The following is an 18,385-nucleotide window of genomic DNA, read 5'->3' as shown; positions in this document are numbered from 1 at the left end:
GAGGTTAATTAGTGGCAGAGGTTAGTTATTGACAGACTTTAGTTAGTGGCAGGGGTTAGTTAGTGGCAGAGGTTAATTAGTGGCAGAGGTTAGTTAGTGACAGACTTTAGTTAGTGACAGAGGTTAGTTAGTGGCATGGGTTAGTTAGTGACAGAGGTTAGGTAGTGGCAGGGGTTAGTTGTCACAACAAGCGAGAAAGGTTGACATGGAGCCGCTAAATCTCCAGCCTCGGGAATCACCTGTTTCAAACAAACACAGAACAGAGGAGCGACTGCTGGAGAAAAGAGAATGCGACAGAGCTCGTAATGAAACAAGAATCAACAGGGCTTGGCTTTAGGAGATGTAGAGAACTGAGGGGTTTGAGATGTTGTAAAAGCAAACCAGAGATGATGGTGTTTTTATCACTCAACAGGTGAGTAAGGTGTTTTATTAAACAGATAAACTTCCATATGTCGCTCTCTAACAGAGTTGACTGTAAAGCATTATCTATTGTGAAGATCATGCCATGTATGGTTGTTGTAGCTGTGCTGTAATTTTTCTCAAGGAAGTAGCGTGTCTATTAATGGGTAAAGCTACAGTAACGTCTTCAGTCAGCACAAGATCCTTTCCATCTAAACTGGTTCAATCTCTTAAGACTAGTATTGAATGTTTTATGAGCTGCAGGAGACAGAGCCGGAGCTTCTTCCGCAAAATGCATGCAGTTTTGTTTTTTAACCGCAAGAGGGACAAAAGTTACATTGTGTACCTTTAAAGCAAAAGTTCACCCAAAAATGAAAATTCTGTCATCATTTATTCAACGTCATGTCATTCCGAATCAATGCATTCTCCCATGGAACTTAAAAGGACAAATCTGGAAAATTGTACCGACTGCTCTTTTCTATTCAATTAAAATGAATGGGGACTGAAGCGTTCAATCTTAAAAAAGCACACAAACACACATTTTGTTGCTTTAAACAAAATAACTGTTAACTGAAATAAAATGAACTTGATATACAAAAATAACTCCAATAAAAACAAAAAAAAATTATTAAAAACTTTTGGGAAAAAAAAGGATTTGTGTGAGGAACAGGCAAGATTTATATCTCACCATCCAGTAACAATGTCTGATTTGTGTCTGAAACCGTTTCTGTGACTGAGATCTTGAATGAACTGGTTCAGCGAGTTAGTTGATCCACTTCACAAAACCTGAAAAAATGATTTGTTCACAAATAAGACGGATCCAGTTCTGGAGTTCAATGATGAGGTCGCAGCCGTTAACATGAATTCTGTTCCTCACACTAAGTTCCTGGATGACTTCTTTATTGGTTCCGTGAAGAACCGTAAAGAATTCTTCCGATTATTCAAATGCTCTTCATGGTTCTTTTAAGAACCGATCTCTTAAAGGTTGAGGAACCAAAACTGGTTCTTCTATGGCATCACTGCGAAACCAAGCTTCTCATTGAAGCTTGAAAGCTTCAGATCCCCTTCGTTGCATGTCAAAGAGCGACCTGTAGCATTCACTACAATAATAAAAAATCATAATAATAAAATAAAAAATAATAATAAAAGAGTGTTACTATTCTGCAAACTTTATTTACATCATCAAGTCATACTCAGTGCTTTATATCCATGCTGGTTTGTTAGTTACGCTTTAATCTAGTGGCCCTTTGAGAGATATCCATTCAAACATGCCACTCGAGTCATTACGCACCCAAAGATAACCTGCGCTCTCATGATAGCAGGCTTTTTATCTAAATCATATATCATTAGGACAGACAAGAACGGCCTGCTTTGGACTTTGGCCAGAAAACAATTCTTGTTAGTCTTAGTCTTGACACAAGGTCATTAATAAGTGTAGAATGCATGTGCAAATATTATGAAAACCCACGCGCAACGACGAATACGCTTCTAAACCAGTGTTTAAAAGAGCAGAAGAGCAGATTTCCATCGGTGTGTTTAAAGTGGAAACAATACAGGGTGCGAAAAGACGTTGACTATCTATTTTTGGTAGATATTTTCATATACCCGTGCAGTCAAAGAACCGCTCCACGCAGTATTTTTAGTATGTAAAATACATAGTGATGTGAGAACTATGCACACAGGAAAGAGCCTTTAAAAGAGGATGTTTTTCATGCATTTACTCTGCCTCTTGATCACTCCACATTTAAATTTAGAAACATCATAGGCCAAAAATATATATAGTGAGGTGCAACACCATGGCTTTGTATTGTTAAACAATAAATGAGTTAACCTGGTTGGCTGAACCTATCTTTAAGCATTGTTAAGTGACGGGGCCGTGGAACAATACCAGCTTCTTTTGTGGTCGGACCATTTTTAGTAAAGTAGGAACATCCCAAATTTAGTACGTTCCGAAATGTGTTTTTCAGACAAACACACATAAAGCAGTTCTGGCGAAGTCCTTTGATTCTTCAGAGAAAGCAGCACAGCGAGCGGGGATGTGGTTAGCCACCAGATTTGCATTTTTTTTAAAGGATCATCCTGTTGCAAACTCGTCACATCAACGCTTTTCATAAATGTTTGGCGTGATGGTATCTACACTAGCCTTCAGAATATTTATTTGATCAAAAATAGATTTAAAAACAGTGAAGTGTAAAACAGCTGCCTTCTTAGTGAATATATAGTAAAGTGTCATTTATTTCTGTGATCAAAGCTGAATTTTTGTGCAAACTATGCTAGATTGTATTTCTCAGGATTCTTTGATGAATAGAAAGTTCAAAAGAACAGCATTTTATCTGAAATAGAATCTTTTGGAACAATATAAATGTCAGTTTAATGCGTCCTCGATGAATAAAGTATTAAAAACCGACTGTCACTGACCCCAATCGTTTGAAACGGTAGCGTATATAATACATTTGTTTAAAGACAGCGTTAAACGCGTTTGTGGAGTTCTTTTTAAGTTTCTGTGAGATGTATCATCAAAACCACAGTGTGTGGGAGATGTGAGCACCTGAGATGTCTGGGTCACCCACTCAAATGATTATTCTTATTGAGACATATCTTTCTGCCCATACATATTTCTGCCACAATGGAAACTTGCCGAGGGTTTGTGGTTGAAGTGACAGACATATTTATGTGCATCAGGCAGGGCATTTTCAGCCCTTATCTGCATGTCTGAGAATGAATTCAATGTTCTAAATTTGTCAGAATGACTGGAAGAGCCTCACGTCTTCAGGGTATTAATGCATCTTATTGTTGACAGCTCTTCTCTATCAAACGTGTGTGTGTGTGTGGGTGGGTGCTGTGGTGTGCTGGTTAAAGATCTGAGCTGGAAAGTGTAAAGTGGTGAGTTTGAACACCACAGGAGCCCTTAAGCGAGACGCTGAGCTCCGGCTGCTCCTGTGGGATTGTGCACTGTAAAATCCAACAGTGATTCCAACTTTTTAATAGTACTAATGTACTATTCACATACTATACCTTGTTTACTCAGAAAACCCAAGTTAAGATTAATGGATTCGTTTTGAGATCTGTCAAAATAAAAGTCCCGCTTCTAACACAGCCGATCAGAAAGACCTATCGGCCGATGCCGATATTTTAAAATGCCAAATATTGGGCGATATATCTTCTTGGCGATATATATATATATATCAGGGCTCGACATTAAGCCTGTTCGTGTGTTTCATCTGTCATTCACTTGTCCGAGTAAAAAAATTGCTTGTCCGGAATTTGTGTGTGTGTGTGTGTGTGTGTGTGTGTGTGTGTGTTGTAAATAACATTTATTCTGAAGCAATATTCTCATCAGTGTACAATCAGCTTTGACATCTTTAAATATGCATATTTGTGTTATTTGTACCTTTTATAAAGGCTTATTAAATATAGGCTATGCTTCAGCTTTCATTTTATATTCTTACATTTGATCAATAAATTAAATTAGAAGAAGACAGTATAGGGTTGTTACCAATCAAATTAAATAATTTACACTGAAAAATTACAACTGCATTAAATAATGTTATGAGATTGTTTTAAATATTTTTTGAATATACAAATAAGAAATGTTGGAAAGAATGTTTAAACATGAAACTAAACCGTCAGTAGGTGGCGGCAGGTCTTAATGAGCGAATCATTGAGTCGATTCGTTCAAACGACTGATTCGTTCAGGAATGAGGCAGTCGTTTATGAATAGGTCATCTTTGATTCAACCGATTCATTCAAACGCTGAATCATTCAGTAACACACCATTGCTGTGAGATGCGTTATGGTTCTGCTGTGATCTTTGTTTGGAACTATTTTCGCTATAATTTACATTATAATTGTTTATGGAACTGTCATATGAAATCAGTGTCACGTTTTCAATCGTGATGGTATTCAGGAAAACAGTACTCTTGGCAATGTGACCTTGCAACTGTATAATTTGTTATAGACATAAATAAACTCCACATTTCTACATTTTTACTGCAGTGTGTTAACTGAGTTTCTCTGTGTGAGCCGCGCTCATTTGTTGTGATTTTCTCCTCGAGAGGCTGCGAGATTTTTGCATTTATATATATATTTTTGCATCTCTATATATGTATATATGTATATATATATATATATATATATATATATATATATATATATATATATATATATATATATATATATATATATATATATATATATATATATATATATATATATATATATATATATATATATATATATATATATATATATATATATATATATATATATATATATATATATATATATATATATATATATATATATATATATATATATATATATATATATATATATATATATATATATATAATCCCTCTATATTTTTTGACAGACACAGACTTCAACATTCGGCATCAAAACACAAAACAATGGTAACATTTCAATGTTATTTAAAGTAAATTATCAAGTACTCTCTCTATCTTTTTTAGTTAGAACTCTTGTGTAAGTGAACTATACTAACTAAGGATTGTCAGCACAACATACTATTCCTATTTCATGTGCACTGTAAAATCCAACAGTGATTCTAACAAACACGTTTTAGTTAACTTTCCTTAATGTCTTAATCTAACTGTAAAAATCTAGAAATCTGTACTATTCACATACTATTCCTTGTTTACTCAGAAAACCCAAGTTAAGAATAATGCATTGGTTTGCGTGCTATTTTGTAAAGCAAAAAACAACAAGTTGCCGTTATGGTGATCAGTGTTCCCTTTGGTTGGGCACTTGACCTTCATTTATATTCTCTTTATGGTGATGCAGCGATATAACAAGAAATCACAGTTATTTGGTTTCTGTCACATGTCTGTCTGTTTGTTCATCTTTCAGTTGTGTTTTGATTCTATCACCTGTTCCTTTGTCACAGTTTCCCGCCACTTGTCTGTTTCCTTGGTTACCTTCGTTAGTTGGTTTAGTTCAGCTATGTCCAGTTAATTATCTCGTTTCTGTGTGCTATTTAAGTTCTTCCCTGTTCAATCATACTTTGTTTGGTAACCGTTATGTTTGAGTGTGTTGTCCTTGCTGTTCAGCCTTGTTTCTGAGAGTTCCCATTAAAGTTTATGTTCAAGTCAGATCTTCTGATTCTTCAGTTTGTTCCTGTGCTACGCACCGTGACAGTTTCAGAGAAAGGGAAGTATTATATATATATATATATATATATATATATATATATATATATATATATTCCAGCTTCGCAAAAGGTCCAAAATCCCACAGATATCTTCTAATGGTCTGTGAGTGTGTGATTGGGTTAGACACGTTTTAACATCAACACTTCCACAATGGGGATCACATTGAAAAGGAATAACCTAAACCGCTCAATTTTTATTCGTTTTACGATCTCTTTATGAACTTTTTGAAGCGTCAATGAAGGGACAGATTCATTCAAAAGATCTTCATTTGTGTTCTGAAAATGAACGGGATTGAAACGACATGAGGGCAAGCAAATTATTTTTCATTTCTAAGTGAACTATCCCTTTAAGAGTGAGAGAAGTTGAGGCCGTACCTTGCAGCCCTCGCAGGCATGAACACCATAATGGAAGCCCGAGGCCTTGTCTCCACACACACGACACTCGATGTTCAGCACTGAGGCGGACGGATCGTCGGGAGCTTTGGAAAACGGCAGGCTGTTCTCTGCAAACTGCGGAGGAGACTCTGGTTCGAGTTTGATCGAGTCTGAAATGGAGCAAAGGGAGCAGGATAAGAGTCTAATCAAAGCACATTTATTAAACTGCTACTTATTTGTACAGTCATTTAACAGTGAAACTAAAAGAGTTGAATGAGTGGTTCACTCAATAATTAAAAATACAAAGAGACTTTTCTGCTCACCAAGCCTGTGTTTATTTGATCAAAATACTTCAATATTATCCCAGTGTAAAATAACAGTTTTCTATGTGAATATATTTTAAAATGTAATTTATTCCTGTAAATTTTCAGCATCATTACTCCAGTCTTCAGTTTCACATGATCCTTCAGAAATCATTCTAATATGATTATTTGATGCTCAACAAACATTTATGATTATTATCAGTGTTGAAAACAATAAGATTTTTGTGGAAACCGTCCTTCGCATATTTTATTTTTTCATTCAGTGAGATAAATAAAAAGGAAATTAATACTTTTATTTAGTAAGGACACATTAAACTGATCGAAAGTGACAGATGTAATGATTTCTGAAGGATCGTGTGACACTGAAGACTGGAGTAATGATGCTGAAAATGTACAGGAATAAATTACACTTTAAAAAATATTCACATAGAAAACAGCTGTTTTACATTGGAATAATATTTCACCAATTTTACTATATTTGATCAAATAAACACAGCCTTGGTGAGCAGAAGAGACTCTTTCAAACACTTTGAGGCAAATCTTAATTAATTAATTAATTAACAAATCTTTGCCGAGTTAGTGTAAATGAAGACAGTTGTCTTGTTAGAGTGAACTATCTCTTTAACTTCTCACAAGTGTTTTGGGAAGGATGGCATTACTCTGTGACTGGTGTGCTCTGTATCCGCTCTCCTCTGCGATATAGCTGCTCTCATGAGCTCTGTAGATGCTCTCCTGCATCCTGTAGTTCTCCTGCGTCCTGTAGTTGTACATGTGCGTCAGATCCATCATGTGTGGCGTCTCAGTCTGCGGCGGACTCGGCTCATACTCGATGCCGGATATGGTGGTGTAGTCCAGCGTGGAGAAGGGTTTCATGTCCAGCGAGTGCGAGCTGTCGTCCAGCTCGTCCAGTTCCAGAGCGCTCAGACCGAATCCCACGGGCCAGGCAAACGTCTGCGTGTCCACCATATCTGCCAAAGAGAGAGCAACTGCAGAATGAGGCCAAAGGCAAATCTGTGTTTACAATAACATCAACAACATCAACACACAATAGGATTTCCAAGATCATTCTCAGCCTGCTGTGTTTTCCCAAGCTACATCATGTTTGTGCGTCACTGCTTTTTTGATTTCGGCCAAAATACAATATACACTACACTGAAAATGACTGTGGGATGTTTTTAAAGTGTATTTTTATATGGGTCTAAATGAAAATTAACTTCCCCAAAACTGTAAAGTCCAACAGTGATTCTAGCTAACACGTTTGAGTTAACTTTACTTAATGTCTTAATTTAATTGTAAACATCTAGTCATCTGTACTATTCACATACTTAGAAAACCCAAGTTATGATTAATGGATTTGTTCGAGTGCCATTTTGTCAAGCGAAAAAAGTTTTTGAGGCAGGGCAATTCTTTCTAGACTTTTAACTCATGTCCTCTACTTCTGCAGTTCTCTTTCTCTGTTTGCATTCACTGATTTCCCAAAGTCATCTTGAATGTTCCATTGTCTATACAACTGAAAAATTTGAGAGAACATCACATAAGCCGACTTCATTAACTGATCTTGATTTTCATAAAATGTTTTTGTTTGGTTGCTCACCATTATGGTGATCAATGTTTAATATGGTTGGGCACTTGAACTTCGTTCATATTATTTTAATTCTCTTCATATTGATGCAACGATGCAACAAGAAATCACAGTAAAAATGGAAGCTTCAGCTTAAGTTCTGCCAGGAAGACTTAATCACTTAGTCACTTATTAACTTCATCTCTATCCAATCACGTCTTCATATTTTCTTCATATTTTCAACCTCCACCCTCCCCAAAAGGGGGGTCGGCTGCGCCCCTGCCTTCATCTTCAGGCAGGGATATGCTGATCCGCTACCCTCGGATAATAAACTATGGACGGGGCCTATGCCAAAACTTATTATGCTTGCTGGGCTGTCAATAAATGTATGCTTCATTCATCATTCTATCTCCCGAGTCTTTCTGGTAGAACTTTATTTTAAGGTGTCATTGTTACAGTGTAATTATATATTTAAGTACTGTGTAATATTAATTAACAACATGTACTTACTATAGGATTAGGGTAGCATTAGAATTTGGGTAGTTGCATGTAATTATGCATAATTTAATTTACTGTTATTACTATGGTAAGTACATGTAACAAGGACACTGTAAAACAAAGTACTTGATAATTTACCATGGTAAAGTCATAGAAATGTTGCTTTAAAAAGAATTTCAAAAAGTAAACATTTATTTTATTAGCTTTGCTTCTTGACTTAATATGTTTCGGGATTTATCCCGTGTGATTTGATTTAGATGTCCGCAGAATGCCCATCGACAGGAGATGAAAATGATAAATTCTGGCTAAATCTGACACATTTATATGATAGTGTAAATGGCAATTACTATGTATTGTCCCTGATAAACACAAATACACAGTTTTGTACAGGATATCAGCATTGTGCAAAAGTCTTTAGTGTCATCAGAGGAAACATTCGTTCAAAGAGTTCAAGACATCAAATCAGGCCAAAGGGCCCCAGCATGAAACGCTGTCGCTTATGAAGAACACCTCAGATATCAGAAGATGTGCTAGTGTACATGTAAGCATGTAAATGCAGCTAAAACATGAAATTGAGTTACTCATACATACTTTACATATCATCCGTGTGGTTATTAGCTAAGAGACACTGAGACAGAGAGTGTGGAGATAAAGGCGAAGTGTGTAATTTATTCACTGCTAAAACACTTAAAATACCCCACGTGTTTTGTACTATGTCTTTCTCTGTATTTCCCAGAAAAGCGCAAAGCTGCATGCTTTCAAAACACTAATGTGTTTGTTTGAGCATCACCAGCAGCCCGTTAGAAAGTCTTCTGGAAACCGGTTTAAAAACTATTATTTTCCTCCTCATGGTGCAGAAATCATAGTCAGTGTTTCTGAACTCCTGAAACGCCTCCATTGTAGTCTTGAGTTTTCTTCCGGGAACCAACACGTCACAATATTCCTCATTATAATAATTCATTCGCAGAATAAAGGGGCGGCCTGGTTGGGTTAGTTAGTAGTGTGTTGAAACTGGCGGTTATGGTAAGGGGCGGGACATTTCCCAAACACCAATCACAACACACTGCTCCAGCCGACCAATCAGAGTATATTGTGCTTTACAGAAGGAGGGGCTTCATAGAGACAGGAACTAAACAGGGGTGCGTTTCCCGTACAACGACGTTACTCGCTGCTTAACTACCATAGTACGATACATTGTTGAACAAATTAACTACCTAGTCACGACTGTTTCCCGAAACCGTATTGTCACAAATTTGTCATTCAACCACGTTGGTTAATGATGTCACGCAGGTGGTGGAGTATTGAAGGATTAGTTCAATTCAAAATGAAAATGTACTGATATTTTACTCACCCCCATCTCATCCAAGATGTTCATGTCTTTCTTTCTTATATTTATATATTTATATTTATGCATTTGGCAGACGCTTTTATCCAAAGCGACTTACAGTGCCCTTATTACAGGGACAATCCCCCTGGAGCAACATGGAGTAAAGTGCCTTGCTCAAGGACACACTGGTGGTGACCGATCGAACCAGCAACCTTCTGCATATCAGTTCCATGGTTTAACCCACTGGACCACCATCTCACATTACTTCAGTCGAAAAGACACCATCTCACTTTCTTCAGTCGAAAAGAAATTAAGTTTTTTGAGGAAAACATTCCAGGATTTTTCTCCCCTTCATAGACTTCACGTCGGAAAGGTCATGCTAGAAGTAGGCGGAAGTACAACCCCCGTGTTTACAAAGCGCACATGCGAAGACCAATACAAATGTCCTTTCGCAAAAAAAGTAAAACGACGATGTCAGACGATTTTGAAGTTGAAGATGGAGTGTTTTTTGGTAAAGGGCGTTTTAATTAGTCCTTGCATGTTCGCTTGGTGCGGTACTTCCACCTACATCTAGCGTGCGCTTTCCGACATGATTACACAATTTTTCTCAGTTATTCTGCTTAATTTCCAGATTCAAGCATAGACTTGTTTTTACGCACATGCGCACTCTTCAAAAACGGTGCTTTAAATCTCTTGACAAACTAGAAGACATAAATTACATTTGTATGTATTCGAAATAAAAAATTGTACTGGATGTCATCTTGCTTAATTTGCTCAAGATAAGGATTTACTGAGTCATGCAAACAAGAAACTCTGCTTCTAACCACAGGTCGAGAGCTGTCGCGTCAACCACACAACTTTGTAGGTGAATGTTTGCCGGAATGATGGTTTCGGAAAACACTGACGAAATTTGCGACCATAGTTTGCTAACAATGCTTTTGGGAGACAAATCCCAGAGCGTTACGAGCAGACTGGGAAGAGAGGAGCCGCAACAATGGAGAATATGGGGAAATAATCAACATTCAAGCAGGAAAAGACTGATCTGAATAAAAAATACATAAATTACTGTGTTTACAAGTCATCTTTCACTTCTGTGTTCCTCTCTATATACGTCATTTTACAGGTGTTCAGACAGATTTTCTGTATTTAATTCAAGCACAGGTTTGGCTGTAAAACTGAGCGATGGATGGGCTCCTTCTGTTCTCAATAGCACGGCCAATCCCTCGTAGGCGTTGTATTACAATGTTTGTAGAGTCACCTGCTAGTAAAGTGGATGGTTTAGTGTGCGTTTGTGTCCCAATGGTTTTTATTCATTAATTTTTAACACACAGGCTCTTCTGTAAGGTTTCACAGTAAGGCAGACGTGCCAAATATAGGCTACAACACAGATTCAGAGAGCAAGTGCCACAGAGTAAAGATTGTAGTTGATAATAAACCGAAGTCTAACATGGTTAACCCATCAATGGCTTCACAAACAGTTCATTACTCTATCGACCCTGTGCGAAATGCGTTATATAATGAAGGTCGATGGTTGTGTAAAACCACACGTTCCTCCACAAAAGTAGAGTATCTTTAACAATAAATGGCTTTTCATGGCTTTTCACATAGATTAAGCAGTTCTGGTCTTGTCTGGATGACACAAAGAGCTTTAAATGTAAAGGTTTCACACCCAAAAATCTTTCATCGCCCGACTGGAACAGCAGCTTTCAGTTCATGTTAAACATGAACACATTCAGAAGGATTCCAGCTTGGAAAGCTTCCCAATGACTTCCCAAAAATACCAACACATTCCGATCGGAATGCGATCGACCCACCGATCACCCCGCGACCAATTGTCTTTAGTCAGGAGGGAGAGCAGCTTTTCTTCATATAGTGAGCTGAAGAACTGTCTATTCTTAGGAAAGTTTCCGTTCATAACATGCCCATTTTGAAATGTGGTAAACATCATTTGCTCTAGTTGGCAAACGATATTATAGAAATTTCATTTAACTCTCCTACACTTCTCCTCTGACTCAAGTGGTTGAAAATCTAGAGATATTTTGGTTGAAACCACAAGCCCATCGAAATATAAGGTCAAACCTGTATTGTTTTTTCTGCACACCACAGTATTTTTCTATCTGCAATGTGTCGTTGTGAATATGGAATATATCTACAGCTCATCACCAGCCAGCACTCGCAGATCTTCATTACGTAAATCTCTGAGAAACACTGGGTCGGCGCACGTTTCATTGGCCCAAAATGTTTGCATTGATATGACGTGTGAGTTGAATGCAACAATACATGACAAATTGTCAAGTTAATGCCTTCTATCTTAACAAAAGACAACAAACACCACGTGAACCGACCACGTCCTTCAGCCAAGTCTGATCTTGCAGTGAATGTCAGACTAAACATGGAGTTTAAGAACGGCAGATGCATTTGTACCATAGTTTTATTGGTATAAATTAATGTATTTTGGTTGATTCAGTGACGTTTCAAGCCAGTTTTTTTTTTGGTGTAGAGAACTGAACGTTTTTTTGTTTTGGTGACTAAACGGTTAACTTTATTTTATAGTGTCCTTGTTACACATTACACAAATCCTAAACCAAACCATAACTCTATAGTAAGTACACATACATTGCCATTCAAACGTTTTTGATGTGTAAGATTTTTTATGTTTTTAGAAGAAGTCTCACCAAGGCTGCATTTGTTTTATATAAAAAAAACAGTAATATTGAGAAATATTATTAAAATGTCAAATGTTTCTATTTTAATATATTTTCAAAATGTAATTTATTCCTGTAAATTTTCAGCATCATTACTCCAGTCTTCAGTGCCCTTCAGAAATCATTCTAATATGATGATTTGATGCTCAACAAACATTTATGATAAGTAATACATGTTGAAAACAGATTCTTTGATGAATATAAAGTTCAAAAGAACAGCATTTATCTGAAATAGAAAGCTTTTGCAACATTGTACTACCGTTCAAAAGCTAGGGGGGGGGGGGGTAAATGTATAAATGTAATAAAATAAATTTATTCAGCAAGATGCATTAAAATGATCAAAAGTGACAGTAAAGACATTTATAATGTTACAAAAAATTATGTTTAAAATAAATGCTGCTTTTTTAACTTTCTATTTATCAAAGAATCCTGAAAAAAAAAATCAACACTGATAATAATCATAAATTGTTTGTTAAGCATCAAATCCTCATATTAGAATTATTTCTGAAGGATCATGTGACACTGACGACTGGAGTAATGATGCTGAAAATTTACTGGAATAAATTACATTTTAAAATGTATTCACATAGAAAACTGTTATTTTATATTTTAATAATATTTCACAGTATTACTTTTTTTGTATTTTTAATTAAAAAAATACAGCCTTGGTGAGCATCAGAGACTTCTAAAAACATTTAAAAAATCTGGTTACACTTAATTTTATGGCGTCATTGTTACAGTGTAATTATATATTTAAGTAATGAGTAATATTAATTAACAACATGTACTTACTATAGGGTTAGGGTTTGGTTTAGGGTTAGTTGCATGTAATTATGCATCATTTACTGTCGTTACTATGGTAAGTGTAATGTAACATTTGTAACAAGGACACTGTAAAATAAAGTGTTACCAAAAAGGCAGTGTATTTAAATAATATCACTCAATACTCAAATGTATAATTACACAGTAACAAGGACGCATTCAAAGAAAATGCAGCTAATGTCAGTGTTATACTCAGATTGTACAGACAATGATGCTGGAAAGTCAAGCAAAGCTCTGCTATGTGAAATCCTTTCCGCAGGGACACGATTGCAACAGGACCGTGATGTTTTTCACTGATATTTCCTAAGAACATCAAATAAACGCCAAGCCAGAAAAGAGTGAGGCCACAACATTTTCACATGTCTCTGACAAAACGCCTCGAGTGAGAACGAGCGCCTCATACATCCCCCCAAAAAACTTTCAATAATGGTCAATGGGGTCCTGTATCAAATTTATGTCTCAAATGATTGCAAAATACTTTCATGTTTTTTTAATGCACTATTTTTCTAGTGATAAACGAGCTGCTTAATTCCTAAAATTGAATCAAGAGGGCAGGAAAATATGAAAGCTCACTTACAAGCTTGTTCAAATGTGATTTGTAAAGTGCTTGACGTCACACAGGCCTCGTGCAGCACTGAAGAAAGGCAATCGGCGTTAAAACGGTGTACAAGAAGAACCTGCTCGGCCACATTCATCCTCCAGGCTTCTGATCGCAGAAGAGAAACGGCTGCTGTTTCCTCAAACCATTCCCAATGGCGATTCTACAATTGATAACACTGCTCAAAATCTGATAAAAGCAACACACAGGTTTTTGTGATGTGTATTTCTGTATGATGTTGCAAAACTCAACTTGATTATATGAAACCAAAAGCCTTTTGGTGCAAACGTATGACCAAAAATGAAACTTCTCTCATTATTTACCCTTCTGTTTATTTCTTTGAAACACAAACGGAAATGTTTCTATCAGAAACACCATAGAATAGCCCTAGTGTGCACTAATGGATCTCATTGTATAGTTTACGTTATGTTAAAACATGCATGTTTTGAGTGTGAATAAACCATGAATGTGCTTGGTTGAAATGAGCTGCGTGAAGATTGTTCAGAATATTCCATTTATTAATGGAAAAAGTGATGGTGATTTTCTTGCAGGACATTTTCTGTTACATTTAGAGACATTTCCTCTTACCCTGAAACACAACACACGATCAAACACTTCATGTTCTCACAGTATGGGCCTTACGATATATTACCACACTGTAAATAATGTAGATAATTAGATTAAGATAACATATTTTTTGAGTTTCCATTTATTAAACCAATCTCCTTTGTTGTATTAACTCAAATTTTAAGGCAACCAGGTAACTTACTTTTTTAAGTTAAACTAACAATATTTTTTAACAATGCAAGGCTGATATACACCGATCAGGCATAACATTATGACCTAATATTGTGTTGGTCCCCCTTTTGCTGCCAAAACAGCCCTGACTTGTCACCCTGTGTATTCTGACACCTTTCTATCAGAACCAGCATTAACTTCTTGAGCAATTTGAGCTACAGTTGCTCGACTGTTTGATCGGACCACACGGGCCAGCCTTCGCTCCCCTTGTGCATCAATGAGCCTTGGCCGCCCATGTCCCTATCGCCGGTTCACCAAAGTTTCAGGCCTCTCCAATTAAACATTTTCTAGTTACCGGTCACATCAACATTTTTCATTTGGCCAAAATGAACATTTTGATGTGACCAGTCACTAGAAAATTTTAAATTGGAGACCTGACATTTTTTACAGTGTTCCTTGGAGCATTTTTGATAGATACTGACCACTGCAGACCAGGAACACCCCACAAGAGCTGCAGTTTTGGAGATGCTCTAACCCAGTTGTCTAGCCATCACAATTTGGCCCTTGTCAAACTCGCTCAAATCCTTACCCTTTTTCCTTCTTCTAACACATCAACTTTGAGGACAAAAGGTTCACTTGCTGCCTAATATATCCCACCAACTAAAATGTGCTGTGATGAAGAGATAATCAGTGTTATTCACTTCACCTGTCATAATGTTATGCCTGATCGGTGTATATCAGCCTTGCATTGTTAAAAAATATTGTTAGTTTAACTTAAAAAAGTAAGTTACCTGGTTGCCTTAAAATTTGGTTAATAAATAGGTTAATATTTGGCATTTTTATCCCTTTTCGTGAAAAAGTGACTGTATTAAATTAAAAAAAAATTTAAAATTACATTAAATTATTGTACATTTTGGTTCGATAATATTTTTTATTTAATATTTAGCATTTTTAAGGGATTTCATGGTACTCAATTATATTTACGCTGCATTTATAATATATTTATTCACTTTTTGAGCATGGACCTGAACATTAAATTCCCAGCTTAAACTGTCATAAATCTTGAATGCTTTGGATCACAGACTGAAGTTGGATCTCTTTTTATTCAGAACATGAATCTTGAGTGTTTTAGCTTTCAAATGATGCATAGTTTGTGATAGTTGACATACATTTGTGGTTTCATTCACACTCAAAACTGTGACAATGGAAATTAATTATGAAAATAGTCATTTGAATTTGATAAAAAATAAATCTGTAAAACAGATTTATACCTTAGATGGCAACTTCATTATTCTAGTATTTTTCACAAATAAAGCAATAAAAAATGTGAGAGCTTGTGCGCTTTATATACAATATATTTTATAGTTTGTAATAAAGGATATTAGCACGGCATTATTCATTTACTCTATTATGAAAATTCCCCAAGATGGCTTGGAAAACGCATGTATTGTCGCAGTCGAGTGTTTATTGTCTTCACTTTCATCAGTCAAAGCGTGGCTTTTTATTCAGCTACACATACAGCTGGACATCTTTGTCCCTGTTATTACTTCTACCAGTCCGTTTTGGACTTTCTGCGCGAGAATATGAATGAAACCAACACAGGCTCATTGGAAAAACGTACCTGTGGCAAAACATTTTGCAGAACGCAAAATACGTACTAATACATACATATCACTGCAGTTTGAAATGAACACTGTGAGGCAGTAAAACAGCAAGCACTTTTTAATAAATAAAAGAGTCAAAGATTAGTTAAAAAAAACACGCTTAAATGGCATGGTTACGATTGTGTTTTGTCACATTTGCTTTTGGTAACACTATCGCGTAGGTTTATGGTTTAGTGTAGGTGTACATTATTTCAACACGACATTTCAAAAGTAATAAAACGCCATATTCACGTTCATCTGTTACGGGAAAAAAAATATACTCAAAAGTGCGGAAAAAGGCCATACAGGGAGTCCATTTTTATTCACATTTTTTATTGCTTTATTTGTGAAAAATACTAGAATAATGAAGTTGCCATCTAAGGTATACATCTATTTTACAGATTTATTTTTTATCAAATTCAAATGACTATTTTCATAATTAATTTCCATTGTCACAGTTTTGAGTGTGAATGAAACCACAAATGTATGAAATGAGCTACATAAATAATTTTTTTACAGAACAAATACCAGAATTATTAATTAAATATTAATTATATAAGTTCCATCAAAGGTAAGCAGGCAAACCAAAACTGATTCAGACACATATATAATGTTTCACTAGTGTGTGCAGGACACCTTTCTGTCAGTGAGGCTAGCAAAATAAAGTACACTGTGACGTATTATACCCAAAAAGTCTTCATACAGTGACTACCAGTAAAGATTTGGGATCAAAATGATTCCGACCTGACATGTTTTTCTGAAGAGTTTTCTTGACACCACAGACTGAACAAAATGGAGCATTGCTTAGTCATTGGTTGACCTAAATTGGTATTATATTGGATATTGTGCCCTTAAATTTAACCGCTGATTGGTTGATTGTAATCCATTACATCCCTTTCTATCAAAGTTATCTGATATTATCAAGATGAATTTGTTCTAAATCTGAGTTCTTGGCAAATTGTATTACCGAGTTCTTGGCAAATTGTATTACCATTTTCTAAACTATAGTGAATAAACTGTGATAATGTGAGAAAATATTGAAGGTGTCAGAATACATTTGGGTTTGACAGTAAATCTGTTTATTTATCAAGTACATTTTTTTGTCCGATTTAGTAAATATTATGTAAAATAAATATATTTAATTTCAGCAACTGTTATGAATGTCATATCATATCTTCTTTACATCAGTCACCTGCTCTCGAAGATATCATAACAATCAATATCGCTGTTTTGAGGTTGCGTGGATAACGATTTTCATTTCCTTTAATCTACAGAAGTTGAGACAAGCATCACCTGATGCAACTCTTTCCTCAGAAGGAGGCTGGAGGAGTGAGTCGTGGGCGGCGGGGAGAGAGAGAGAGAGAGAAAGAGGGAGGGGGAGACCCAGCCTGACCACAAAGCTCAGAAGATCCAGAAACACATGACTTCCTGACCTCAGCGCTGAGCTTCAGCTCCCTCCTGACCCCTGCCCTCTCACTATGAGTCTCTACCCAGACAGTAAAGTCGTCTGGACGCCCACTCGGCTACTACTGATTTTACGAAGCACACATGTGCCACTTTGATGGAGGTGACGCGTTGTACACATTTCTGACCACATTTCAGGTAGGCTGGCATGAATCCCTCCACCATGGCACGAGTGGACCCTGATTTATTTTTCTGACGTGTTCACAAATGAGCTCAGCAGGGGAATTCTGCACAGTGCTTTGAGATCCCATGCATAACAAAGCAAGCCATCAGCATTTATGATGCATAACATTATAAAATCTCTAAACGTAGACTATGATGAATGAATGGTGACCAGTAAAGCACTAACGGAAATATTTCAGAAAAGCACCAAAAATATTGAATACTAATCATTTACTCGCCCTCACGTCATTACAAACTTTCAGGAACATAAAAGGTTTTTTTTTTGTTCATATAATGGAAGTCAATAGCAACCAAAACGGTTTGGATATCAACATTCATCAAAATATATTTTTATTGTCTTTTGGAGAAGAAAGTAAGTGGTTCAGGTTTGGAGCAACATGAGCCCATCAGGCAAGTTCTCTGAACAAACATCGGTAACACTTTAGTTTAGGGTCCAATTCTCACTATTAAGTTGCTTATTATCATGCATATTACTAGGATATTTATTAGTACTTACAAGGAACATATTAATGCATGACCATATTCTACATCCCTTAATACCTAAACTTAAATGCTACAAAAATTACCTTACTAACTGTTAAA

At 36.1% G+C, this 18,385-nt stretch overlaps 1 protein-coding gene across 2 annotated transcripts in view; it reads right to left on the bottom strand.

Moving 5' to 3' along the window:
• pparg (peroxisome proliferator-activated receptor gamma) overlaps positions 1-18,385 on the bottom strand; it is a 59,798-nt gene that overhangs the window by 31,856 nt on the left and 9,557 nt on the right. For both annotated transcript variants that reach the window (XM_079844985.1, XM_079844984.1), the window contains exons 2-3: positions 6,924-7,232; positions 5,942-6,111 (exon numbers count right to left, since the gene is read on the bottom strand). In XM_079844985.1, the coding sequence (XP_079701111.1) occupies positions 5,942-6,111; positions 6,924-7,230 (477 nt within the window). In that variant the 5' untranslated portion in view covers positions 7,231-7,232. The remainder of the gene's footprint in view (positions 1-5,941; positions 6,112-6,923; positions 7,233-18,385) is intronic.

Source organism: Gobio gobio (genome assembly GCF_949357685.1).
Source record: "Gobio gobio genome assembly, chromosome: 19".
NCBI lineage: Eukaryota > Metazoa > Chordata > Actinopteri > Cypriniformes > Gobionidae > Gobio > Gobio gobio.
The sequence above is the reverse complement of the archived record's forward strand: the minus strand, read 5'-3'. Positions and strand labels throughout refer to the sequence as shown.